Raw genomic sequence first — 27,429 nt, forward strand, 5'->3', positions numbered from 1 at the left:
TGATTGCATGTGACTTGTGTCAACTCTAGAGACATCAAGAGCTAAACATAAAAATAAAAAAACCCAACAGAGAAGTTTCTAAATGAGCCGTTCAGCCTTGAAGGCAGGCAAGCTGGCAGCAACTCAATTTCTAAGGAAAGCAGTCAACAATTCAGGTGTGCTCTCTGAAGTTAGAGCATACAGTCCTACTTTTTTTTATTGGCATGAAGGCAGTGGGAGTGGATACACGCACATGCTCACATATGTAATCCATAGATGATTCATTGTACAATTATGACTATGCTTTAGGACTGTCATTTTCTCTATCAGTACTGACTGGAGGTAAGATTAGTGGTTCCCAAACTTGTTTCCCCTCAATCACTTGAAAATTCCTCAGAATACTGACGGACCTGTGGGATGCAAAGGGTTAAGTGCAGTCAAATCACAACAATCCCTAGAGAGTCCACTTGGAGGACTGTGGGGGAACACATGACTAGCTTGGTTTCCTGTTCCTCCACATGCAAATGAGTTGGGGAAGTGGCAGATAAATTCACTGGCGAGAAGCCATTTCCTCCTCTTGGACCAGACCTCTTGGACTACACACATCTAAGAAGCAACATCTTAGTGAGTCTCCCTCTAGGCTTCCAGCCCAGAGAGAGATGAGATGGAGTCTCACTTCCTATAAGTGAACTTCACATGTATATATCACTTTTTACCTAAGCCAGTCTACCTCTTGAGTGTGCTGTACCTCGAGATGCTTGTAAGTAAACATCTTTTATACTTTTAAGAGCATTGTGTCGTGTCTTTTCTTTTAAGAGGGAAAAAGGGAAAAATACCAGGAAGATACACTTTATTTTACAGGCTTAAATCAAGCCTGCGCAAACGCTTTTCTGCTGTGTATTTTGCAAAAGGGGAATGGTTTTACTCTGCTAAAGTTTGGTGCTTGCTAGCGGAAGCGGGGATAGGATATATTAAACAATATCTCCTCATCCACATCCCTGAACATTCCCACAGGACCACTTCCTCGCACCTATCACTTCCAGTCTGTCTTGGAGCAGATGTTGCTGGCATACACACACACACACACACACACACACACACACACACACACACACACACACAAACTGATGTGGAAATATGGATAACTGAACTTATTGGAAAAATGGGAAACCAAGAGGAACTAAAATGGCATATTCACCCATCCCACTTCTACAAAATAGTGCCACGAGAAACCCTTTCAGAATAGTTTAAAGCAGTCAGCTACCAAGTAGTACAAATAATGTTCTGAGATCAAATGTTTTTCTCCATTGAAACAGGAATTCATTTGCCATTGTTCACAGAAACATTTGGCCACAGGAAGAAATATGAGGCATTTAATATATGGATTTATTTTTTATTTAAATGTGTTACAGGACAGTATTTTTTTTTTAAAAGGAAAACAACTGTTACAATAGTGACAAGCTTTCTGTTGCTATAACAACTTGTAAAAGTTTTACCAAAAGTCTTTAAAAAGTTGAGATGACAGTAAAATTCTTGATAAATACATAGCACCAAACGTGTTGAATAAGCTATTTCAAATTAGTTTTGAAGCTTACACTACATGCTGCCCATAAAATAAAAGTTTTTCAAAGGTTTTCATATAGTGAAACAATTACCTTTAACTTTCTTCATTGGATCTATTTAAAATTAATAGACTCAAATGCAACAATGTCATCACTTGGATGAAAATATTTATTCTCTTTTTCCTTTGTAATCTTCTTTTGTTTTAGGTGCAAGGTGAAAAACATTTGTTAATGCACAAGAACTCTAAGCCTATTTGAGGAACATAATTAAAAAAGTGAAAATGACTTTCTGCTTTGTGGTGTAGATTGAAAGCCTTTTAGTGAGGCAGCCTGGGATGACCCAAAAGCAAAAGGAAAACTGAAGTCGTCTTTCCCATTTTGAAAAGCTTGAGTGGAAGAGCATGACGGAAAAGAAAATGCAAATGAATCATCATTCTCCATTTTCCCAAATAAATTTCCTTGAAAGGAATAATATTTTGAGTTAATTTTTGACTTTATATGGGATACAATCAATAATCCTGGAGATTAATTACAATTTCATCATTTAAAAAAATTGCCAAATAATAGTATTATTTCAGTTAGATATGGCTTGGATTCTGAGATTGTCCTACTGCTCATAAAGGATAAGAATTTCTGACTGACAGTATTCAAAGAAACTATGTCAAATATTCAGACCACTCCTAAATGTGGAACTGCTAAAGCGTGATGAATCTCAAAAGCAGGTGAAAAGTGTAGAGTGAAATCTAAGCCCACAGAGGGAATGTGTTGGGTGGCTATCAGCACACATGTTATCAGCAATATATGCAGTAAGAGAAGCTATTGACATAACAATTTATTTCATGGTAAAAACTTACCAATATCTTTGTGTGATGAAATAGGATTTAAATTTCCAGAATAGCTTTCACCTAACTGAAACATAATATATATAAGTGAATTAATTGCAAAACCAAGCAATAAATTAGTAAGCATCCTTTTACAAGTTCACCAGCTATTAAGGGAAATGCTGCACAGCGCAAGTTAAAGCAACATTTCTCTTCTCAAACTCCGTATGTTTTATGACAGTCTTGGTAACAGTGTTACTTCTAAGGATATGTCACAAACCTCAGACACAATCCAGGTGGCTGGACATGCAAAAAGATTGGGGTTATTCACTTACAGAAGACTCCTCGTGAACTAGTTCTTATTGCTTCTAATGCTATACCAGTCCCTAAAGGAAAGAAACCCACTTTGCATTTCTGAACACTATCCTTACTACACTTCACAGTGGAAGAGACCATGTTTCCTCTAATCACCTTTTATCCAGTCCTCAACCAATAAGGTTTGTGGTTGATTGGGGATTGAAATTCAAATCTCCTCAATTCTAGTCTGACGCTAACTGCACCACACTTTACTAACGGATAAGCTGATCACTTCACACAGCTCTACATGTTGGCAATTCAATGTTACCTGGCCTGGTGAAGTTTCCGCTCCAAGTACAGAAGAATCAAAGAAATTAAATCCAGGGGACTTTGCAGTAAAGCTAGAAAGGAAAGGAAAAGCAGGCGACTTTGACATTGATCCTTCACTTTTTGATGGAGTTCTGTTGTAAAGAAATAAGAAGAGAAATTTAATAAGAATAGTGGAGAGGGAATTGGTGATAAGATGGGAAACATCCCAAAACTAGGTTTGGTAGAGTCTTTTACCACAAGTGCTCTAGAAAATGACAAGCTCATTAATAATATTTGAACTAAGAATTCTTACAGTTCCAATGGAGTTTCCACCCTACTAGAAGCAGGTGTCTTTGGAAGTATGTTAGGCTCTGGAGTTCTTGGAAAGCTTACAGCATCGTCTTCTCTTTCTGCAAAATGACAGTCAGTTGTTGCCTGCTCATCCTGTTAAAGAGAAATTTTACATACAAGACCATGTTTATATGGCATTCACTGCTGTTTAAACACCAAGACATACTTATTGGGGGCTTTCAAAAAGAGAACAATCATTATATTCATCAGGCATAAGACTGCCATGCTTGGAACAACTGTAGTGAAGGTGGGATAAGAAACATTCTTAAATGAATGTATGCATGCATATATCCATATACGTATAATGGAAGTGAAAAGTGAAAAATTCATTCAATCACCTGTATAGAGACATCACATATAGGCATTTGATGAGTTATTTAACAATATAATGTTTGGTTACAGTTTTCTCTAAGCTTATCAGTTGAAAGACGACTACAAAATCAGAAACGCCTTAAAGTATCTGCTAAAATAAAGAATATCAACGAGGGAAGACTGACTGATCTCGGCTGCAGAGATGTTCTACAAAATTGGAACCTTAATACAAAACACAGAGCTCCTGTATCTGAGCCACAGGGACCACTAACATGTGTGTGAACTTTATAAACTTGCCTTATACTAAAATACCATCTAACTCAATTTTGTATAAAAACTGAGTGGCAGCAGCTCTCCAGTGTTTCAGTCAGGATCTTTCTTATTCCTATCAAACATTGAATTGGGGAGGGGGGGCTTTCACCTGAAAGTCCCTACAGTGGGTTACATGTCACTAAAAACATATAACACAATATTTAAAACCACTGTAAAATACAATGAAACAGTAGATGTGAGTTGAATCAAATTAAAAGAAATAGCACTTTAGTCCACTCCACTAAAAGCATGGGCAAAAGGCGTCATCTTGACCTGTTGAGGAAAGCTATATAATGTTGGTGCAAGATTAACTTCAAAGGGGGTAGCATTCTGAAATTTAGAGGCTACCACTGAAAAGGCCCTCTCACATGCCATCATCCGTCAAATCTCATTTGGCAACAGTACCATTGAAAAGAGCCTCCCTGGCCTAGGTTATCATTGATCATTCTAGAGGATGTACTCCATCACCAAATATAGCCCTCCTTGTGAAAACACTTTATTTTTTATTGCAACTACTTTCAAACAGGAGAGCTCACATGTAAAACATTAATTTCAAATGACACTGCATTATACAGCATGCTAAAACTGCAAAAACCTGTGCTAACCAGGCATGAATTTGATGGAAATAAATAGAAAAAACAAAAATAAAATTAAACTGACTTGAAACCCATGGGCAGAATCCTTTGACCTGCTTCCTTCTCCTCGTTCCACATATTCAGTCTTTTTTCCTTCTAGAGAAGATTTTTCACAATAAAAATAATTCAGCTCATCACATGTGAAAATAATATTAAAAAGTAGCACTCATTATACTATAAATTTACTAATTTAAGAGTTGGCTTATTTGTATTTTTTTTAGGAGCAGAGAGCATAATCCATCATGGTGTCCCTTACATCAGCCTATACCCTCAACCTAAAGGCAGCGCAGTGCAATAAAACAGATAATCCATCTCTTGATCTACTGTACCGGGGGCTCACCTGTGCACCTGTTAGTAATGGGGTATCCTGGGCACTACATACAAAAGCAAAGAGGTGCAATAACTATACTGAGGAGGTGCTCAAATGATCAGAGAAACTTGAAGAATTAATTTGGCCTGCAAGTAGCATATTTAGAAAAAAAAATCTGGTTTAGATATCTTCTGTATAATCCATATTAATTGCAAAACCTTTAACATCATATATAAACAAATCATTCACATTTCTATTTTTTTATCTACTTTGCACAATACTGTAATTGGTGGTGGCTGATTTTCCCACTTAAGCAGTGATTACAGGCTCTAATTGGCTGATACCACATGTGTGTGATTGCAGCAGTGGAACATTACCACAAAATTCAACTATCAGCCAACAAAATATATGTTTTAAATAAAAATAGATTTATTTTTAGGCACAGCAGTCCAAACAATCATGAGTTTTCATGCTTTTAAAACCAAGAATTCTACTTTATGCAGTTTGTAATTCATGCAATAAGCATAGCTGCCAAGTTTTCCCTTTTCTCGTGAGGAAGCCTATTCAGCATAAGGGAAAATCCCTGTAAAAAAGGGATAACTTGGCAGCTATGAATAAGTGAATAATCAGTATGAAGTTTTTCTTCACAACTATATAATTAGCAAACCCTGGTAGGTCAGGAGATTGAGAGTGTTTCCACAGCACAGGAACTCTAAGCCCAGTTAAGGAACAATTTCTAAAAAGCAAAAAAATGGAAGGATTGAAAGCCTTGGAATGATCCAACTGGAAAAGGATAACTGATGTCATCTTTCTCATCTTGAAAAGCTTGAGTGGAAGAGCATGATGGAAAAGAAAATGCAAATGAATAATCATTCTCCCTTTTCCTAAATAAATTTCATTGAAGGGAATAATATTTTGAATTGACTTTATAAGAAATACAATAAAAATGTTGAGATTAATTACAATTTCATTATTTTAAAAATGGCCTGAATACTAAAAAAAATTGTATTATATATAACATGGATTCTGAGATTGTCCCACTGCTCTTAAAGGACAGGATTTCATGACTGACAGTGTTCAAAGAAGCCTTACATTTCAAATATTCAGACCACTTCTTCAGAAGAGGGAATTAAATTGCTGTGAGAGTTGGTTGGAACAATTAAAGTTTAACAAATCACAAGAGCAAGTGGAATGGATAGACAGAAACCACTAAGCCCAAGAGCTCTATGATACCATGTGAATCCAGATTGAATCCATTTTAAACATTTTGTTAAAGGAATGAAGCTACTGCGTGCCTATCAGCAATATGTGAATTAATGGAAGCTATTGACAAAACATTTCATGGTAAAAGCTTACCAATACCTTTGTGTGATGAAATAGGATTTAAATTGCCAGCAGAATCTCTTTCACCTAACTGAAACATAATATTCATTATATAAGTGAAAAATTATTAGAAAACTAAGCAATAAATTAGTAAATTCAGGATTTGAAAAACATCATGTTTTAATTATCATGTTCATAAAATGCTGCAAGGTAATAATAATAATAATAAACATACTACTACAGGGGATCTGCTGATGTAGTGAAACTGAAATTCCAAAAATGAACCCTAGTTGCAAGAACTTGCCATTTCTGCCAGCCTTGTTATTAAACTCCATGCATGTTACTTCTAGGGGTTATCCCTTCTACCAGTGAGACATTAATTCCACCAAGCGCTCCAGAAGTCAAAGTAAAGACATGACTACATTTTCTTTAAGGTGTTCAGAGCAATTCTATGCATGTTTACTCTTTATTATCACTGTATTCAATCAGCTTTACTCCCAGGTAAGTTAATGGAGGATTATACCCTGAATGTAATATTTTTATTATTTTGTGCATGTTAAAAAGCAAATCAAAAGCAAACATTACATTTTACTAGTTTTGCAACCTGAGGAATGAGATTGCCATACCACTCCTAAATGCAATAATTTACTTCCAAGTAAAACTAATTGCATATGACCATTTTTATCATGAACTGGGGCTCATCATTCCAGAAGAATGCCAAAGAATAAATGCAACACCATGAATTAATTGTAGTTATGGTTAATGAAGGAGAAACTGCATATTTGGAATAGGGAATCAGTTTTGCCTTATGCTTTCTACCTGGCATCTCTAGGTTATGGCTCAAACTAGATGAGACATGCAGTTGTGTGGTCCCTGAATCTCTTTACCTTATGGAGATAACTTTGAATGTGTGAGCAGCTGGAAGGGAAAGATCTGTCCATCCACCCTGCACTCTGACTGGAGTCACCAAGGCTGCTTTTCAAACAAGTAACAAAAGAAAAACTCAACTCCATCTCAAGGAAAAGAGGCAGGTAAGTAGATGCATATCTAATTTGAACCTGACTGATGTCAGAGGTAGACTTTGTGGAAGATTCTGCAGAGAAGGTCACAGGCAACTTTGTAATCATCCTTTTACAGGTTGACAGACTATTAATGCTGTATGTCTATGTGGCCTATTTAAGCAAATCTTCTCTTCTCAATCTTTGGTAAAAGAATGTGACTTCTAAGGACAGATCACTAATCTCAGACAAATCCCAGGTGACTGGACATCCAAAAAGTTGGGGTTATCCTTTTGCAGCTGACTCCCAATGAACTAGTTATATTACTTACGAATCTATACCAATCCCTAAAGAGAAATTTTGAAATTTGCATTTCAGAATTGTATCCTTATATGAAAATGCCTATTAGGTTGACTATAACTGCAGATTACACTTAGATTTCATGTTGTCTTTCTAATATTTATTGTATTACATTGATATCTTGTTCGCTCTCCAAAAAAACTCACAGTTGTGGAAGCCATAGTTTCTCCCCCAAGCTTTTATCCATTCCGCACCCAATGAGGTTTGCAGTTGATTGGGAATTTAAATCTGCACCTTTTCAGTTCTCGTCTTATACTAACTACATCATGAATACATTTCTCAAGCTCACACAGCTCTGCATTTTGAAAATTCAATGTTACCTGGCCTGGTGAAGTTTCTGCTCCAAGTACAGAAGAATCAAAGAAATTAAATCCAAGGGACTTTGCAGTAAAGCTAGAAAGAAAAGGAAAAGCAGGCGACTTTGACATTGATCCTTCACCTTTTGACGGAGTTCTGTTGTAAAGAAATAAGAGGAGAAATATATTGGCAAATGAGGGCGGGAATTGGTGTTAGGTTGGAAAGCAGCCAAAATCTGGGCTTTGTAGGGTGTTCACTCCAAAAGAATGGGAGAATGACAAAGCTCATATCTGAACTAAAAATCCTTACAGTTCCAATGGAGTTTCCACCCTACTAGAAGCAGGTGTCTTTGGAAGTATGTTAGGCTCTGGAGTTCTTGGAAAGCTTACAGCATCGTCTTCTCTTTCTGCAAAATGACAGTCAGTTGTTGCCTGCTCATCCTGTTAAAGAGAAATTTTACATACAAGACCATGTTTATATGGCATTCACTGCTGTTTAAACACCAAGACATACTTATTGGGGGTTTTCAAAAAGAGAACAATCATTATATTCATCAGGCATAAGACTGCCGTGCTTAAAACAACATTAGTAAAGGTGGATAAGAAACGTTCTTAAATGTATGCATGCATCCATCCATTTATAATGGAAGTGAAAAAAATGGGGGGGGGGGAATCCTTCAATCACCTGTATATAGACATCACACAAAATTTTGATTAGTTATTTAAACAATTTCTGTACTGTTTAGTGCCCTTAAATGCCTGCTGCATTAAAAAAAAGCCTGGGCCCACGATGTGGAACACATAGCGCCTGATGGATACGAACCATGCATTTGAGCCATGGGGGACCACTCGCATGTGTGTGAACTTTATGAAGCTGCACTGTGCTGAAAGGGCATTAAAAGGTAAAGATAAAGGGGCCCCTGACCATTAGGTCCAATCATGACCGACTCTGGGGTTGCGGTGCTCATCTCGCGTTATTGGCCAAGGGAGCTTCCAGGTACAGCTTCCGGGTGATGTGCCCAGCATGACAAAGCCGCTTCTGGCGAACCAGAGCAGCGCACTGAAATGCCGTTTACCTTCCCGCTGGAGCGGTTCCTATTTATCTACTTGCACTTTGACATGCTTTCGAACTGCTAGGTGGGCAGGAGCTGGGACTGAGCAACGGGAGCTCACCCTGTCGTGGGGATTCGAACCGCCAACCTTCTGATCAGCAAGCCCTAGGCTCAGTGGTTTAACCCAAAGCGCCACCCGCATCCTGAAAGGGCCTTGGTCTAACTCAATTTTGTATGCACACTGAATGGCAGCAGCTCCCCAGGGATTCAATCAGGCTCTTATCCCTACCAAGGATTGAATCTAGGGCATTCAGTATTTTTTATTTATTAAACTTCTGACCCTCTTGAAGGTCCCTAAAATGGGTTAAAGGGTTAAATGGGTTACCTATCACTAAAAACAGTACTTCACTAAAAACATGGGCAAAGAGGGGCATCTTGACCTGTTGAGAAAAGCTATACATTGTTGGTGCAAGATGCACCTCGTTGCAGGCAGCATTCCACACCTTAGAGGCTACCACTGAAAAGGCCCTCATATGCCATCATCTGTCAAATCTCATTGGGCAACAGCACCATTGAGCAGAGCCTCCATGGCTGAACTTATCATTGATCATTTTAGAGCATGTGCTCTATCACCAAGTATAGCCCCTCCTTGTGAAAACAGGACCCATTCTTTTTATTGCATCTACTTTCAGACAGGAGAGCTTACAAATGACATTGCATTATAGAGCCTGTTAGAACTGAAAAACTGTTATCTGGGCATTTATTTAAGAAAAATAAATAGATAAAACAAAATAAAGGTAAACAGACTTGAAATGCTTGTGCAGAATCCTCTGTCCTGTTTCCTTCTTCTCGTTCCATAAACTCAACCTTTTTTACTCCTAGAAAAAAAATGCTTGCATTAAAAAAAACAACCAGGCCATCACATGTGAAAAGAATATTCAAAAGTAGCACTGTTGGTACCATTGATCTACTATTATAAGAGTTGGTTTATTTGTGTTTTTTAGCTGCAGAGTGTGATGTGTCTTCTGCAAATCAGTGATCACTTAACCCATCATGGTGTCCCTTACATTAGCCTCATCCTAAAGGCAATGTGTAGCATGAGAGTGAAGTGCAATTCCACAGATTGCAAGAAAGTCCTCTCAGGGGCGTAGGAAGATGGGGCGGTGGGGGCGGGCCAAAACGCGTGCCCCGCCCCTGGAATGCGTGTCATGCCCCTCCGGGAGGCGTGCTACGCCCCCGGAACGCGTGCCACGGCCCTCCAGGAGGCGCACCGTCCCCAGAACAGGCGCCAGCCCCGCCCCCGCTCCATGAAGCTCCGCCACTGAGTCCTCTTGATTTGTTGCCCGGGGGGGGGGGTGATACATGCACCTGTGAAGAATGTGGTATTTTGGGCACCACAAACAAAAGCAAAGGGAAGGGGTTCAGGAACAATACTGAGGAGAGGCTCAAATGGCCAAAGAGACTTGAAGAATTTATGTGTCCTACAAGTGGCACATTGAGAAACAAGGCTGCATAGGTATCTTGTGTAAGTGGGTCCATATTGACTGGAAAACCTTTAATACAGTATATGGGTAAGTCATTCATAGTTCTATTCTTTATCTACTTTGAAAATGCTGTAATTGCTGATGTCTAGTGTTCCTGATTAAGCAGTGATGATGACTGACACTAATTAGTTGATCCCATATGCTGTGTGTGATTGTGGCAATGAAACACCACCACAAATATAATCATCAGCCAACATAGTGGTTGTTGCGACACAATTTAATTTTAGGCATAATAGTCCATAAATTCACAATTCTTCATTATTTTAAAATCAAGAACTCTAATTTATGCAATTTGTAATTTACACAGTAAGTCAATAAGCAGGATGAAGTTTTCTTCTTGTCTTTAGCTATATGATTATTTATAAAGTATTTTAAACAGTGTTTTGTATTCTAACGTTTCAGTTGCATTTTATACCTATTTCTGCAGCCTCAGCCTCAGCCTCAAACCACTGCCTGTTGTTTGTTTGCTTCTGATAAGATAGCAACCTAAGACAATAAACAGGATAATGAGTTTGTTTCAACATGCAAGATTCTTAATCCATGCTTTCACTAATGAAAATATGATTTGTTTAAAAAGTTACCTTAGTGGTGTTTGGTTTTGCAAGCTTGTTACAGATGAAAGCTGGGCATTTTTTGCTATGTTAGTTCCTATGGTGTCATTACATATCTAAAACAGAGGACATATTTCAAATGAAGGGAAGTACAAAATGATAAATTCAGACATGTTGACTTTTCCTTAGGCTGTACAAATACAGCTCTTTTGACCTCTATTTACAGGTCATGATTTTGAAATATTATTTTTCCTGCCATCAGATCTGCTCCAGTTTGCCCTTTTGGTTTCCCTAAAAATAAAAATAAAAACCTAGAAGAAAATTGCTATAGTGAATAAATTAATTTGCATTGCTGTAGATTTGCTTAATAGGCTCATTTTTGTTATGTGTTAAATAAAGAACATATAACTGAAGTATATCATTTACTTTTTACTTAGGCTTTCAAAAACAAACTCTGATATATACCTATTATGAAATATATTAGGACACCTCATTATAGTGTGAGCTGCTGTACTCTTAAAACAGAAAGACAATGCATATTTATAGCAAGGAAGGTCAAAAGAAAAGGACGTAGAACATTGCTCTGGCATGCTGAAGAACAACATAGTGGTACAGCAATAAAACTGCTAGCACATTTACAAAGTATGTTTCAGATTGGATGGGGAAAGCACGTGTTGTGATTCCTACATTACAGGGTGTTTGATTAGATGACCCTCATGGTCTCTTCCAGCTCTACAATTCTATAATTCTATGAAAACAAAGGCACAATGAAGTCAAACATAAGCACTTGCAAGTTCCATTAATTTTTCTGCAGAATTAAGAGACTACTCATATTTCTCTCACTGAAGTCAATGGAACTTCAAATTGCTTATTGGCATCACATAGACTTAGAATCATAGAATCATAGAGTTGGAAGAGACCACAAGGGCCATCCAGTCCAACCCCCTGCCAAGCAGGAAACACCATCAAAGCATTCTTGACATATGTCTGTCAAGCCTCTGCTTAAAGACCTCCAAAGAAGGAGACTCCACCACACTCCTTGGTAGAAAATTCCACTGCCGAACAGCTCTTACTGTCAGGAAGTTCTTCCTAATGTTTAGGTGGAATCTTCTTTCTTGAAGTTTGAATCCATTGCTCCATGTCCGCTTCTCTGGAGCAGCAGAAAACAATCTTTCTCCCTCCTCCATATGACATCCTTTAATATATTTGAACATGGCTGTCATATCACCCCTTAACCTTCTCTTCTCCAGGCTAAACATACCCAGCTCCCTAAGCCGTTCCTCATAAGGCATCGTTTCCAGGCCTTTGACCATTTTGGTTGCCCTCCTCTGGACACGTTCCAGCTTGTCAGTATCCTTCTTGAACTGTGCTGCCCAGAACTGGACACAGTACTCCAGATGAGGTCTGACCAGAGCAGAATACAGTGGTACTATTACTTCCCTAGATCTAGACGCTATACTCCTATTGATGCAGCCCAGACTTATAATAAGTCTATATCAAAGGATGAAAAACATAAATATTGCTGAATTTATTTATTTAATTTTATGTACCACTTAATTGTAACAAAGCCTCTAAGTGGTTTACAAGAATTGGGGTTTGTGGGTTTGTAGAGCTATTTCCCTTTCTATCAAACCTATACCTTGTTAGCTGGGAAGAATGGGATGGACCAGTGTAGTAGTGGTGTAGATTGGGTGGGTGAAGTGTGTTTCTTGCTATATGTCTGCATGGAATCTCTGACTCAGGGCCAGACCCATATGCATAGCCCTGTCTGGATAGATAGGTGAGATTGTCCTGCAATTCTTGGGGGGGGGGGGTTGTTATCTACAGGTAGAACAAATTTTCTGGTTGTGTAACACCTCCCACTGAATCAGTGACCTTGCATTTTATTGTTTTGCATTAAAAAATACCTAAGAGAAAGTGATGGCTGTATAGATGTAGCTTGTGCCCCTCTCTAGAGAGGAAGGAATGTGTCTGGTAAATCCATGCTTCTATGATCAACTATGGAAGGGCCATAGCTCAGCAAAAGGTCCCAGGTTCAATCCCTGGCATCTCCAGGTAGGGCTGGGAGAGAACCTGAAGCTCATCTTATGTTCGAAGCGAGAACATATTTTGTGGCTACTGCGCTGGTTACCATTTAGCTTCCAAGTCTAAATCAAAGTGTTGTTTTTCACTTTTTAGGTTTTTCACAAACTAAGACCCAAATCTATCTTAGAAATCACCCTTCCTCGTGTAAGCCTGTTACATAGCCTTATAAACTAAAGGTACATGAAGCCACCATTCTGCTAAAGCTAAGCTGATCTGGGTTCAATCGGTGCCCATATATGACTACCTGGGAATCACATGCACTCTGCCTTGGATTCCAGGAAAGAACATGGCCCTGATTTGTTTTTAGCTTTAGAGAAGTTATAAACCCTATCTCTTCCAGAAGCTTTCAGTGGCTGAATTATAATGAGGTTCTGTGCAGGGGGCTGCCTATATTGTTGTTGAAGCTTTAAACTGCCCCTGCTTTTTAATTTTAAAAAAATGTTGCTGTTGTTTGCTTGGATTGTTTTTGTATGTTTTGTTTTTATTTTAGTATTTATCCTACTGTATCTTTATGGCTTTTGTGGTGGCACATAAATGAAGCAATACAAAAATAAAACATTTAGACATCTACCAGTAGATTTGTTTTTCTGTTGCCGGTTTTATATATACATAGAATGGTACAATGTGAAAACTGACTGCTTCTTTTAAATCAAATCATCTTTTAAACAATAGATACAAAAAAATTGCTCCTGTTTTGCCCCTGGTCTCACCTGCTTTCCATTTGCATACCTGTCTTTCATTTTCTACATGGCTGAAGTATATACTGGTCACTGCTGAATGTCCTGCAAAATCTTTTCTCTCTTCCATACCTATATTATTTAATGGCAGTTTGATATAATTAGCCTACATACCGTAATTTAGCTTTATTATTAAACAACTGAAAACAAAATTGACAATAAATGCTTATAAACAGCATGAAGTTACCGTAATCAGAAAGCCACCAGCTTGAAGATAACGAACTTCAGGACAAATATACCAGTTTCTTAAAACATATATGGATGACTTCTGAGAAGAACTAGCACAAAGTATTATGTGGAAAAGTCTCTGAATACTATATATGTCACCTTTGGTGTAGGCAATTCAGAGTACAGAAAACACACTGATGTATTTGCCTATACAACAATTGTGATCATTCTATATTATTATTATTATTATTAACTGCAATCCACAGGGTGGTTTACAATATAAAAACATAGCTGCTAAACCAGGTGAGGATAGCTGATGAGCCTCAGACTTCTCCTGCATGCGAAGACAGGCTGTGGTGGATTGGGTGGATGAGACCAATAGTGGGTCCAATGGTCAAGAAGGCAGTTTCTGCATGTGCTATAGAGGGAACTGAGGGGCAGATGGGGCTCATCAACCTGGAAAGGTAGCCCATCTAGGAGAAGAAAAACTCTGGTCCTAAACATCCACTGCCTTGCAGGATATATTCGGGAGAAGAAAAGCCTAAGGAGTAAACCCTACACATATCTGGAGTCCTTAACACAATTGGATGGCACCTTGTATGCCTCCTTCTGGCAACTCCTGCAGCCAAGTGGAGCCAAATGTATTGCTCTGCTTTCCTATGGACCACATCAGTAAGACCAAGAGGGGGACGATCTTGTCATCTGGGCAGCCCAAGACTGCCATACACACACTGCCCAGGCTTGTGCCCCAGGGAGGTCACGTCGGTGCTAACACAGCAGTTTGTCTCCAGCAGCACTCCATCGTTTCTTGAGACAAGACATATGCCAACAAGAAGTAACAAACAAAAACAATACACACACACCCCCAATAATAATCATATGTATGCTTTCAGAAACATTAGTGCCCATACAGTGATTGTGTCCACTGCACAAAGTGTGGAGTCCCCCTCAGATGTGGCAGGGACTGTTTACCATGGGATAATTAAGATCTACATTACTCCTCACCTAAAAAGTAAAAAAAATGAAACCTCAAAATATTTTCTTTACAGATATAAATTATACCTCTCTGTGTTTGCTGAACCAATGGCTTCAGAGTTGAGAAACTTCGGACTAATTTCTGACAAATGCTAGGAAGCTGTAATGATTCATACATCTGATGTTTCTCTTTTAACACATGGTGACTCTCTTTGAACAAGCTGAAAGAAGAAAATAGCTACAATGAAAGCAAACAGTAAACAAGGTGAGTGGATTTTCCAAAAAGAAAAGAGAGATGGAAAGGCCAGGGGTGGCTTAATGAGGTAAAAGACAAAACATTGAAAAGATGTACCTTCTCTGCCTAAGCTAGAATCCATATCTTTACTGGGTAATACCTGCCAATGGGCATGACACAAACATGACAAATTATAGAACAGAAAGAACGTAACATGGAGCCATATAGGGACAAAACATTTAACACATCCCTGTACCTTCCTTTTTTTAAAAAAAATCTCCCATCCTAAAATGCAGTATACAGAGGATCTTGCATTAATTGCAATAAAACAAAGACATGTGACATCAAATGCAGAAAAATAGCACAGTGTGTATATTACAGCATTGACATATGTCCAGAATTTCCTGGACATAACCAGAATTTGGCCTTCAAAAACAGTGTCTGGGCAGAAATTGCTGAAATGTCGGGAAAATCCAGACGTATAGCAACCAATGTCAGAAGTGTAGATTTTGGCAAAATTCCTTAAGAATAGCTCAGCATCTTAACAAAAACAAAAAACAAAAACCTCAACAACTTTTGTATCCATTTTTTCACTTTTTGAAATATAGTATGACAATCCTAGTTCAATGGGAGATTTGCCAAAAGTTTAAGTGAAGTCAGAATTGCACCCTTAGACTTCAGTAAAGTATCTTAAGATAGAGATAAAGCTTTTAAAATGAATATTTCTACCTTGATAAAAAAGGTATAAAAGCAATGTTATTCTCAACTACAACTGCAGTGGCAGTTCAGAACTAGCCCCTCTTATTCATGTGCTGATCAAAAGGTCTGCACTGGCATTAGAGTAATGCAGAAGCCACTTTCTACTGTTACAGAGCACTGGCAATAACTATTCCCTCTCCTCTGGAAACTCTAGTGTTGTTTTTTTGGGGGGGGGGGGACTCACATACAAAATAATGTAAGGAATCAATACAATATAATCTGCATAATCTTCAAACACTACAGCTCCTATTATTCTTCAGGGAAAGCCTAGGCAGTTAAAGGGGTATAAACATGATATATATGTTTGTTGCGTAGATATGTTGGAATGCTTATATAGATAGGATTATAGCATTGTAGTTTATGGGACTTGTTTATGTGTGATAAAGTCAATTTTAAAATACTACCTTTCATCAGATGCCTTCCTTGCTTCAAGATCTTTTGCATTTTCCTTTTCTATCACTTCAGGCTTGTGTTGATCTTCTTTCGTCTTTTCAATTTGCTAAAAGAAAAATTATATAAATAAATGATATAATTGTATCCATGGACAGTATTCAACTAACTTCTTGTACTAGCTCAAGGATTAGCACTAGTTTAAGGGGATTTCCTCCCCGCCCCTCCTTCTGCATATATCTCACCTGCTCTCATGGGTTGGAGGAACCCCCAGAATAGATTTAGGGGGTACAGATGAGAGGGGGACAGAAACTTCTACCACAAAGGGGAAAATCCTTTCACTAATAGAATATTCACTGTAGCACTATGTTTAATACAATGCCTCCCTTTATTATGCACTACAGGGTAGCCCAGGCATCCTCAAACTGCGGCCCTCCAGATGTTTTGGCCTACAACTCCTATTATCTCTAGCTAACAGGACCAGTGGTCAGGGAAGCTGGGAATTGTAGTCCAAAACATCTGGAGGGCCAAAGTTTGGGGGTGCCTGGGGCATATAAAGCATATATAAAGCATATAAAGCATATAAAGCAGTTTGCTCCCAATGGGGGAGATCTGTTCATATTGCCATAGGCTTCATTGAAAAATCTGGTGGTTCCTTAAAAGTTGCAAAGTTGCTTCCAGCATGGAAATGCAGTCTTATTTTTCCATGAATTGTCTACACTAACCAAAGAAACCCAAGGGTCTATCTCTGCCTGCCCTTGTTTAATTCATGGCACCTTTTCACCTTAAAAAGCCCTCAGAATGACTTAGACCAATAGTAAAATAAAAAAAGGAATCAATTACAGTAGCTTAGATTCAGAACTTGATCTACTCACAGGAGGACACCTGCCATGATGAAAGAAAGGGAAGCAATTTTCACTGATTCCCACTTTCCACTGCACATAGCCCCCCATGGGTGTACCCAGGATCAAAACTGGGGGGGGCAACAAGCCACGCCCCCACCCCCAGCCACCCGATTGGCTGGCGATGACATGGCCGGGATCTTCCCAGGAGGCGTGGTCAATGTCCACGCCCCCCCCGGAGGAGAGGGGGCGGTCACACGGTTCTCCGCAACTCCTCCCCGCCGGCCTCTGCTCTTTTTACCCTGGAAAAAAACAGTGCGCGCCGATGGTAGGCTGGTGTGTGCACTCTCTCTCTCTCTCTTTCCCTCACGCCCTCTTCCTCTTCCTCCTCCCGCTCGCTTCTGCAGCGTTACAAGCCTTGCCACAGACGCAGCTTTCCAGCCTTTTCCAGGCAGCCGGGGGCAACTCCCACCGCTGCCTTCTGCTGGGGTCTGTCTGCTGGGGTCTGTCTGCCTTCTGCTGGGGTCTTACGTTGTGCCCGCTGCGGCAAGACCATGTACCCGACCGAGAAGGACAAAAGCACGCGCCGCGAGCTGTCTCCCCCCCCCTTTTAGCTTCTGGGGGGGTCAGCTGCCCCCCTGCCCCCCGGGTATGCCCATGTAGCCCCCTATGAATCTGTTATTTAGAGTTGTAGGAACCTCTGAAGCAGTATAGAAGGTGGGGAGGCTACAGGGAACTAGCAAAAATCACCTTCATCTGTCAGATTGCAATCACTTCTGTAAATGAAAGCCCTTTTGTTCATGGGAGGGCATGACAGGATCCAATCTATTACATTTCTTTAAACTTATTAAAATCAGAATATAAACTACCAAAAAAATATTAAGTTTTAAGACCATAGAAAACCTATTGGAAAAGGTAATCTCTCTGTCACCACCATAAAGGTAAAGGGTAAAGGGACCCCTGACCATTAGGTCCAGTCGTGACCGACTCTGGGGTTGCGCGCTCATCTCGCATTATTGGCCGAGGGAGCCGGCGTATAGCTTCCAGGTCATGTGGCCAGCATGACAAAGCCGTTTCTGGCAAACCAGAGCAGCACATGGAAACGTCGTTTACCTTCCCGCTGTAGCGGTTCCTATTTATCTACTTGCATTTTGACGTGCTTTCGAACTGCTAGGCTTCAAATGGGCTCTATGCTGTTTTGGCTGAAATTTTCAGATGTTTTTCTTCATTTGCACTCTTATCTTTGTTTCTGCTGCCTCATTGCCTGTAGCTGCCTAGTAATCCACAAAGGTGTTTCAACTCTGGCAAGAGGGAATGGGTTCTAGGGGCTATTGTGTCCACTATTTGAGTCTGTGTACACACCATACATTTAAAGCACATTTCTTGCTCCCACCCCACAAAAGGAATCCTGGGAACTGTGGTCTACCCCTCACAGAGCTACAATTCCCTGCACCCTTAACAAACTAACATTGTCAGGATTCTGTGGGTGGGTGCATTAAATATATGTTGCATATGTAGCCTAAGTGAGCTCCAAAGTCCACCACTACAGCTTATGGATAGTAGAATCAGCAGAATACTCCTGCAATGGACAGTAGTATTCACCCAGCTGAATACTCCCCCAATCTGGCAACTAACCTGATGCATTAGTCTCTGGAAGTCTTAAGTGGTCCTCCACCCTTGTGGAGGCTTGAAGAACCTATAAAACCAATCTTAGATCTCTCTGGGTTATGTTCAGAAAAGCAAGTGCTATAAAGAACCCTGTTGAAAGGGATTGAAAGTCTCTGAATCCAGTTCTTCAAAAGCTATATGGGCCTGAGGCCAAAGTCATACATTTATTAATAATGCTATGTACAACATACCGGTACTTTGTCTGACACATACAATCTTTTTACAGGTGTTACTGTGTGGCATGACACTAGACTATGCAGAACCTTTCAGACTTTTTAGTGGGAACTGATATACAGATTTTAAAAAGCTGGCCTAGCCTTACCAGTTCTCCTTGTTCAATAATAATGCATGGATCAGGCAACACTGTGAATAGGATGCAGGATTTTAGGTGTTTGAAAGGGAGGTATGCTATGTGGTTGATGTAGTAATTTTAAATTGCTATAGGTATGTGTGTGACTGAAATGAGGGAGGGTGTTTATGCTGCTTGTGACTGTGTGAATATGACATGGCAATATGGCCTTTCTTTTACATTGATTGGAGAGAGAGAGAGAGACCAGAACACTGAGCAGTGAAATGGTTCAAATCTCTGCTCAGCCATGAACTCTGCGGGTAGCTTTAGGCAAGCCACTATTTCTGAGCTACTGCCCCAAATCTGCAATAGGGGACAATAATGGTGACCTACATACTCAAAAGATAAAGGAAAAAGAATCGTAGCTGGAGCTATTAATGTCTTCAAGAAAATGTAGAGTAAAGTTTTCCTGGCAACAACAAATAAATTTCATTGACATTTATATATGACCTCTCAGTTCCTTTATTTAACTTCTAATCAGTCAACCACTATGTAGCTGGGTCTTCAGTCTCTTCCCCCACCCCCTCATAAGTCTGTTGTTACCTGTCAGATTCTAAAATCCTGTCAGGCGCTTAACATAGGATGAAGATGTTTTTTTAAAAATTTGTGGGAGTTAGGGGGGCAGTGGGGCTCTGTTGAGAGGGTGAGGGTCAGGATTTGCTAGATCTGAGTGAAATGAGAGACCTTGGGTGATTATGTTATCTGATGTGTGGGTTCATGGGCGTAGGCAGGGGGGCAGGAGGGGGCAATTGCCCCCCCTAGAAGCAGGGCCACTGGCCAGCCTGCCCCACTGCCCGCCCGGTGCCGTCTCCCTTCTCCCTGGCTGGCTGTGGGGCGGGCGGCGGGAAAGCACCAGAGCCGCGCAAAGCATTTGGCTGGCTTTCCCTCCCTCCGCCCCACAGCCAGCAAGGGAGAAGGGAGACGTCCCTTCTAGCCGGCTGGCTGTGGGGCGGGCGGAGGGAAAGCCAGGCAACCGCTTTGCGCGGCTCTGGGGCTTTCCCTCCACCTGCCCCAGCGATTGCAGAGGGGGAGGAGGGGATCGGAGCAGCCCAATTTCGGGCTGATCCTGGCTCCCCCTCGTCCCTTTCGATCGTGGAGGGGGAGGAGGGAGTCGGAGCAGCCCGATTTCGGGCTGCTCCGATGTGGCCCCGCCCCCGTCCCTTGGCCCCCCCCTTGCTCCCCCCCCTTGGCTCCCCTGATTTTCATCCTGGCTACGCCCCTGTGTGGGTTGGGTATCATCCATAATGCTTCAGAGGAAATCCCATTTTGTCATCTTAAAATAGTATGAACACAATAATTACCAACTACAGAATACAGCTTGAAATAATGTAATATATCTATATCAACTGTGAGTGATATACTGTAATAGTATTTTAGCAGATGGTAACATAACATGGAATTTAAAAGGCATTTTACCTGTTTGAAATAATTAATTTTCTTTTGTAGCTCTTCTGCTGTTTTTTCTAGTTCAAGTGATTGCTGCCTGAGAACCACTGCACGTGTAAGAATTTCTTTTGTGTTGTGCCTCAAAGAAGCACTTTCTTATGTTAAGGAATCAATAAAACATACACAACAAACAGTCGAAGTAAAATGCTAAAGGGAAACACATTTTTGTGTGCTCACTTGGATTTAAGCCTTTGAAATAAATGGACTTATTCACACTTACGCTGTTTAACTTGGATAACTTTTAATCTCAACCCAGATTCAGCCACATTTGGGCTGAACATGCTGTCTGAATAATTTGCTTTTAACCCAGACAAAAATGTGCTGGAATCCACATTTGGATGATAAACAGTGGCATGCCATGCAATATTTAGGGCTTAATGTTCAGATAAACCACTCATCACAGCCTTTGTTCATGCCTGATGGAGGGGACAATTGTCATATCACAACTGTGCTGGTTGTGTGAAACGAGTTCTAGTATTTCAACTGAATTGCAGGATTGAGCTCTGCTTCCGAAAATCTAAAACAATGTTAGCAATGCTATTGCAAGAATTAAGACCATTCTGCATAACAACTAGCACAAAGGGCCTTTGTGTATTCAATCTATAAACATCATACTTATTCCATTTTTATCCCACCCTATCCTGAAGATTCATGGTGAATTATATATGACAAAAATGTACCAGTAAAAAATGCACAGAACTTTTAGCATTTATTGTAAATACTATAATTTAGAACAAATCTTTACTTGTGAATAGCAAATAGAGCAGTAAATAGGACAGTTCTAAACCAAAGTTAAACTAATATTTCTTCCTTGCTTGTGACGTTGATTACAGTAGCTATATGACCTGAACTATAGGATTTGTTCTTACCCCTCTACATCAATTACAGTTCAATAGACTTCTTAAAGAACTGGAAGACAATGTAGATACCTGTGTATTTCAACATCTTTCAGCAATCACAAAGTCAGTAACAAAGACAAGAAAAACCACAGCCAAGAAAAACAGACAATTTTTAAGCTGAGTATATGGATACATCTGTAATGCCCACTGCGAAAGTGACTGGAATGGACCAGGTTCTGGAGAAAGGAAAGTTGTTCATGAATTAATCTCATTTTTATGCATTTTGGGTAAATACTGATCACAAAGGTTTTTTAAAATAGCTTTTCATTCCAGATTGTGCTGCTATATCATGTTCTCACCATGTTAATCTGCACAATGGATCCTGTTTTGGATTCATTGCTGTTGCTTGAGGCTCAGGTGGCCTCAGTGGCACGAACTGGTCAAGGATAGTCTCGTCTGTACGTAACCTCTAGGTTAGATTACTGAAACGTGTTATACATGGGGCTGCCTCTGAGTGGTTCAGAAACTGGCTGATGCAGAATTCAGTGGCAGATTGTTCACTGGGGCAAGATGTTTTTAGTATATCATTCCAATCCTTGACCGACTGCACTGGCTGCCAATTAGTTTCCAGGTTCAATTCAAAGTGATACGGTAGTTTTAACAATAAAGCTTTATGGCTCAGAACTGCAATATCTGCAGTGCCTCTCCCCGTATGAACCAACCCAGACCCTGTGATCGTCATCAGAGGCCCTTCTTTGTGTGCCTCCTCCGTGAGAGGTCCAGAGGGTGGCAACACAAGAACAGGCATCTCCTGTGGTGGCTCCCCATTTGTGGGGAGGCTCACTTGGCATCTTTGTTATATGTATTTAGGTGCCAGGCTAAAACATTCCTAGGTCTTTGGCTAATTAAACTATAGACAGTGTGCCAGTGTGGTGTAGTGGTTAAGAGCGGTAGACTCGTAATCTGGGAAGCCGGGTTCGAGTCTCCGCTCCTCCACATGCAGCTGCTGGGTGACCTTGGGCTAGTCACACTTCTCTGAAGTCTCTCAGCCCCACCCACCTCACAGGGTGTCTGTTGTGGGGGAGGAGGGGAAAGGAGATTGTTAGCCGCTTTGAGACTCCTTCGGGTAGTGATAAAGCGGGATATCAAATCCAAACTCTTCTTCTTCTACACCTTTAAAACTGGGTGTACTGTTTTTGTTTATTATGGTATTTGTTGTTATATTGTGAACTGTCCTGTGATCTTCAGATGAAGGGCAGTATAGAAATTAAATAAATAATAAACAATGACAATAATATCAGGTGGATTGAAGGGCAAACTGTTGATCTGGGCATACCCTTAAAGAAAAATAATCCCAACTCACTGCAATCTGTTGAATTAACTTTTAGATCCATCCCTTCCCAACACTGTTTTATTTCTGTGGATAAATTCAAAGCATTTTGGCTTACCTTACAGAATGTTTTCCCCTCTCCTCCTGTCATGTGACATTATAGTAGTTCTCCCCCCAAAAAACCCGGACCCCATTTTGTGGGGGTGCAAGAAAGAAAGGGTAAGAACCTCATTGCACAAGCAGAATGCCTTGCACCGGGCTTCCACTGATAGAACTCATTAGGTGAATTCCACCATGTGTATGGAATTCAGTTGGGATAACTGGCATTATAGAAACTATGTTTTTACCTCGAAGCTCTATCACTTCAGCTTCTTTCTGTTTAAGTAGCTCAGACTGTTTCAGAACTCGCTTTTGGATTTCTTCAAATTCATTTTTTTCCTGGAGATATTCCTGAGCAATGGGAGTTGCTAAATATTTTTCTTGGTGCTGTTTAAAAGTCTCTTGATACTGAGTTGCGTAATCCTGGTACATTTTCCTTTTAAAACAAGGAAATACAATCACCCGCCTTAGACGCCACTTAACTATCTTTTCAAAGCAAGGCCAGTACTTGTGAAAATTGCTCAGTTCAACACAGGGGAAATTTGAAAAAAATACAGTATGTGTTGCCTTAACTGAACTACAACATAGTTGGGAATATGAGAAACCACCTGTATTTTTCTATTACTTTTCAGTGATAGGATGCAATCAGCAATTGCCATTGAAGTGGTGGTGTACCCCAAAATATAATTCTCCATTAAAGAGTAGATCCTTATCTTCCTGAGTGTTCACATTTTTATAGGTAACAAATTCATTGCTTATAATCAGCAATGTTTTATGGAAGTCTTAATATACAGCTGTCAAACATTTCTACATACTTGTCTTTTTCTGTTGATTCCTGGTGATTCTGAAGTTCCTTCTGCAAATTTTCTTCATGCTGACTAAGAATCATGTATGTTGGTTTCCAGCTAAGGCAACAAATTTAAAACTACAGTAAGCATATAATTATTAAAAGCATAGTTTAATTATATTCATAAGTAACAAAATCATCATAAAAATGGATAATTCCCACCAGCACCTTTCTATTTACACTCTCCCTTCTTGCTACCAGAAAATAATGTGATGATGTACTCTGAGAAACAGGAACCTAGGATATACTTTTGGCTCATAGTCACCTTTGTGAGCCTAAGCTAAAACTTCTGTGCTTTTCTCATTTATTTCAATTGCATGTAGCCTGTAGCCTGTGTAAAGTTCAGCACAGTACTAACATGTGCACCACCTTTTCATATCACAACATACTCACACTCAAAAATACTCATTAATACAATAAAACTAACTGGAACCCAGAAAACCTTCTCAATTGCTGCTCTCAGACTCCATAACTTCTTGCCAAGGAAGGCCCAGTTATCCCTGTCTCTGATGACTTTCCACTGGTTGGCAAATGCATTTTTATTAATACAGTACAGTGCAGAAGACTCCCTGGAAAAGACCCTGGTGTTGGGAAAGATTGAGGGCACAAGGAGAAGGGAACGACAGAGGACGAGATGGTTGGACAGTGTTTTCGAAGCTACTAACATAAGTCTAACCAAACTGCAGGAGTCAGTGGAAGACAGGAGTGCCTGGCATGCTCTGGTCCATGGGGTCACAAAGAGTTGGACACGACTAAACGACTAAACAACAACAACAGTCCTTTGACCCATATGTTGATTTGTAAGTAAGTTGTGGTTGGCTCTAAATGGTTATTTGTCTTTTTTATGTTTTTCAGTTTGTATTTTATTGCTGTTTTATTGTATTTTGACATTTTTATTACTGTAGACCATAATACCTTGGTTTATGAACTTAATCCGTTCTGGAAGTTCGTTCTTAAACCAAAGCATTTTTTACCATAGCAGTAGGGGACTCAGTTTACAAATGGAACACACTTAACAAGAAGTGAAACATGTTCTGCCTCCAAGGCAAAGTTCACAAACCAAAACACCTACTTCCGGGTCTGCAGCATTCTTAATCCAAGTTGTTCATAAACTAAGCTGTTATTAAACCAAGGTACCACTGTACTTGTATTATTGCTGCTAGCTGACTGGATCACCATTTGACAGAAACACAGGATATAAGTGTAACAAAGAAAGAAAGGCATAGCAGTAGTTAAGAAACTGGTGTGAACCATGCAGTGCTGAAGTACGAAATAGAGTAGGCACCGACCCACACCTTTTAGGGGCCCCACAACAACAGATCAAAATAATATTGATTTGATCTTGAAAGAAAATTACAACCAAGCTTTCTTAGTTCAATGTTATCCCACTAAAGCACACACACAACCCCCCCCCCCATGATTTTGACTGCCTAGGGGCTTCTGCAGGGTTTAATCCGGCACTGGAACCATGAAGTTCCCAGTTCAAATCTAAGGCTGCATACACACTATACCATTAAATCACAATCAAAGCACATTTTTCCTCTCAAAGAATTCTGAGGAATGTCTTTTGTTAAGGGTTGCTAGGAATTGTAACTGTGAGAGGTAAACTATAATGTCCAGAATTATTTGAGAGAAAGAATGTTATTTAACTGTGCTTTAAAGGTATAATGTGAACACATATCACAAATTTTCCAGGTGTCTCCACCCATTCAGACACTCTACCATCCATACAGAGTATGTAAATAATAATACTGACTGACCTGACTGACAGAGTTGCTGTAAGATTATAGAGATAATGTACTGAAAGCACTTTAAAGCCTCAGAAAGTGCTATGTTTCTTCTGCCTGTAACAAAATAACTTCACACCCCTTCTGACTAGCTAAATCCATAATTGCTTGATTACAAAGAGGTATATTATAGCCAACTGCGGTTTCAGAAATAAAGTTTTTACCATATACTTACACATTACAATTCTCTCTACAGCTACTGTTTCTTTTGCGTAGGATAGCAATTGCCTCTGCATTCTTGTTAATTTCTTCTTGTAGCTGACAGATCTCAATCTTTTTCTCTGCAGTATTTGCAGCATATACTGAAAGAAAATATTTATTTCATGTATGATGGAATTTAAAATCGGAATAGGTCACTGGGATACAAACTATACAACTGGAACCATCCACTGTGTTCCAAGGGCAGAATTTACCTAACAGTCTGTCTCATCAGCAGAAGCTGTGTACAAAGACTTGCTTATACCTGCCCTCCTCTGCTCCCCACACACTCCCAAAATTAGTCTGGCCTTGGGGGAGAGGGTATAATTCCAACCAGCAAGCTGAAATGCTTGCACAGATAGAATGTTTGAAAGAGCATGAGGCTAAATTCCACCCAGAATGTTGATCCAGCACCTTCTTATGCAGGCATAGGCAACCTCGGCCCTCCAGATGTTTTGGGACTACAACTCCCATGATCCCTAGCTAACAGGACCAGTGGTCAAGGATGATGGGAAATGTAGTCCCAAACCATCTGGAGGGCCGAGGTTGTCTATGCCTGTTCTTATGGATACTGGAGGTCTACTATGCAGCCCTGCTTTCTAGGGCTGCTACGTTCATTTCAATAAGGCAGCAGATTCTTGTGCATGGTGGGGTTGTGTGTGTGTGTGTGTGTGTGTGTGTGTGTTTTGTTAGATATGCCTTTGGATAGACACCACAAGTTGTGAATCATAACCAATTCTCAGACCAAGAGTACAACTTCTCAATGATGAGGACCAGTTTCCATTACAATCCACCAAGGATAAGAGGAATGCTTCTATTAAGGAAAAGCAAAGGGTATGCAGAAGTATATACGAGAGGTTAAATTGTAACAAATGCAAGATTCTGACAAAAGTCTACTCACTCTGTATCTGTTGCCTCAAATGTTCCTTAGAGTAAGATGCTTGCTGCAGCTCAAACACTGTAGCAAAAACATATAGATGAATGATATCATTGCCTTCAGATATTAAGTGTGAAAACTAATTTGCATTTTTAAACAATAACTTAAGTTACTTAAATAGCAGATTTTATTTCAGTGCTAGGCGTATTCAAGCTGTTTGCCTATGGCTTGCCTATATTAAACTTTACCCCATCCGCTGCTTCCCCTCCTTCCCCATCCCAAAGCTGCTTTTCCTGCTTTTCAGATGCATTTACCTTATAAACATCCATCCAAACCAGTACAAAGGGGGAAACTGCTGATGGGGAAATGGAGTTGCAAGGAGAGGGAAGAATTAAACCATTCCTGCTATTCTTTGCTATTAATTCTCCTCTCTCAAATTTGCTAAGAAGTGACTGTTAGGACCTTATAACATGTAGTTTGGCATTGAGTGTAATTCTATCTTAACCCAGTAACACAGATCCATATGGGACTCAGCTACATTAATACTGTAAAGAAAAAGTGTTTTAAATGCGTTATAACACTGTGAGGCTAACAATATATGCAGATAATCAAAAACTATAGATAACTGAAGGCTGGGGATCTGAGGACTCTCCATTGCTTGTTTCCAAAACTGAACGACACTGCAACATACCAATCTGTAGCAGTAGTTTGTTCAGGTGGTTTAACATGACGTCAGCCATTTTGTAAACCTACATTAAGAGGGAAAAGAAAAGGAAGAACATTATA

General features: G+C 39.9%; 1 protein-coding gene across 1 annotated transcript; it reads right to left on the bottom strand.

The window, feature by feature from the left end:
* Positions 1-1,808: 1,808 nt before the first annotated feature.
* Positions 1,809-27,383, bottom strand: C1H14orf39 (chromosome 1 C14orf39 homolog). The gene is made up of 16 exons (XM_060282842.1): positions 27,335-27,383; positions 26,668-26,724; positions 25,744-25,870; positions 23,750-23,839; positions 23,183-23,370; positions 21,699-21,741; positions 20,637-20,757; positions 15,065-15,215; positions 13,827-13,906; positions 11,043-11,128; positions 10,877-10,947; positions 9,258-9,271; positions 8,176-8,306; positions 2,989-3,120; positions 2,396-2,454; positions 1,809-1,999 (listed from the first exon to the last, which is right to left on the bottom strand). The coding sequence occupies exons 1-16, from the start codon at positions 27,381-27,383 to the stop codon at positions 1,809-1,811; spliced, it is 1,590 nt and encodes a 529-aa protein (XP_060138825.1).
* Between the last annotated feature and the right edge of the window lie 46 nt (positions 27,384-27,429).

Source organism: Zootoca vivipara, chromosome 1, assembly GCF_963506605.1.
Source record: "Zootoca vivipara chromosome 1, rZooViv1.1, whole genome shotgun sequence".
NCBI classification, from domain to species: domain Eukaryota; kingdom Metazoa; phylum Chordata; class Lepidosauria; order Squamata; family Lacertidae; genus Zootoca; species Zootoca vivipara.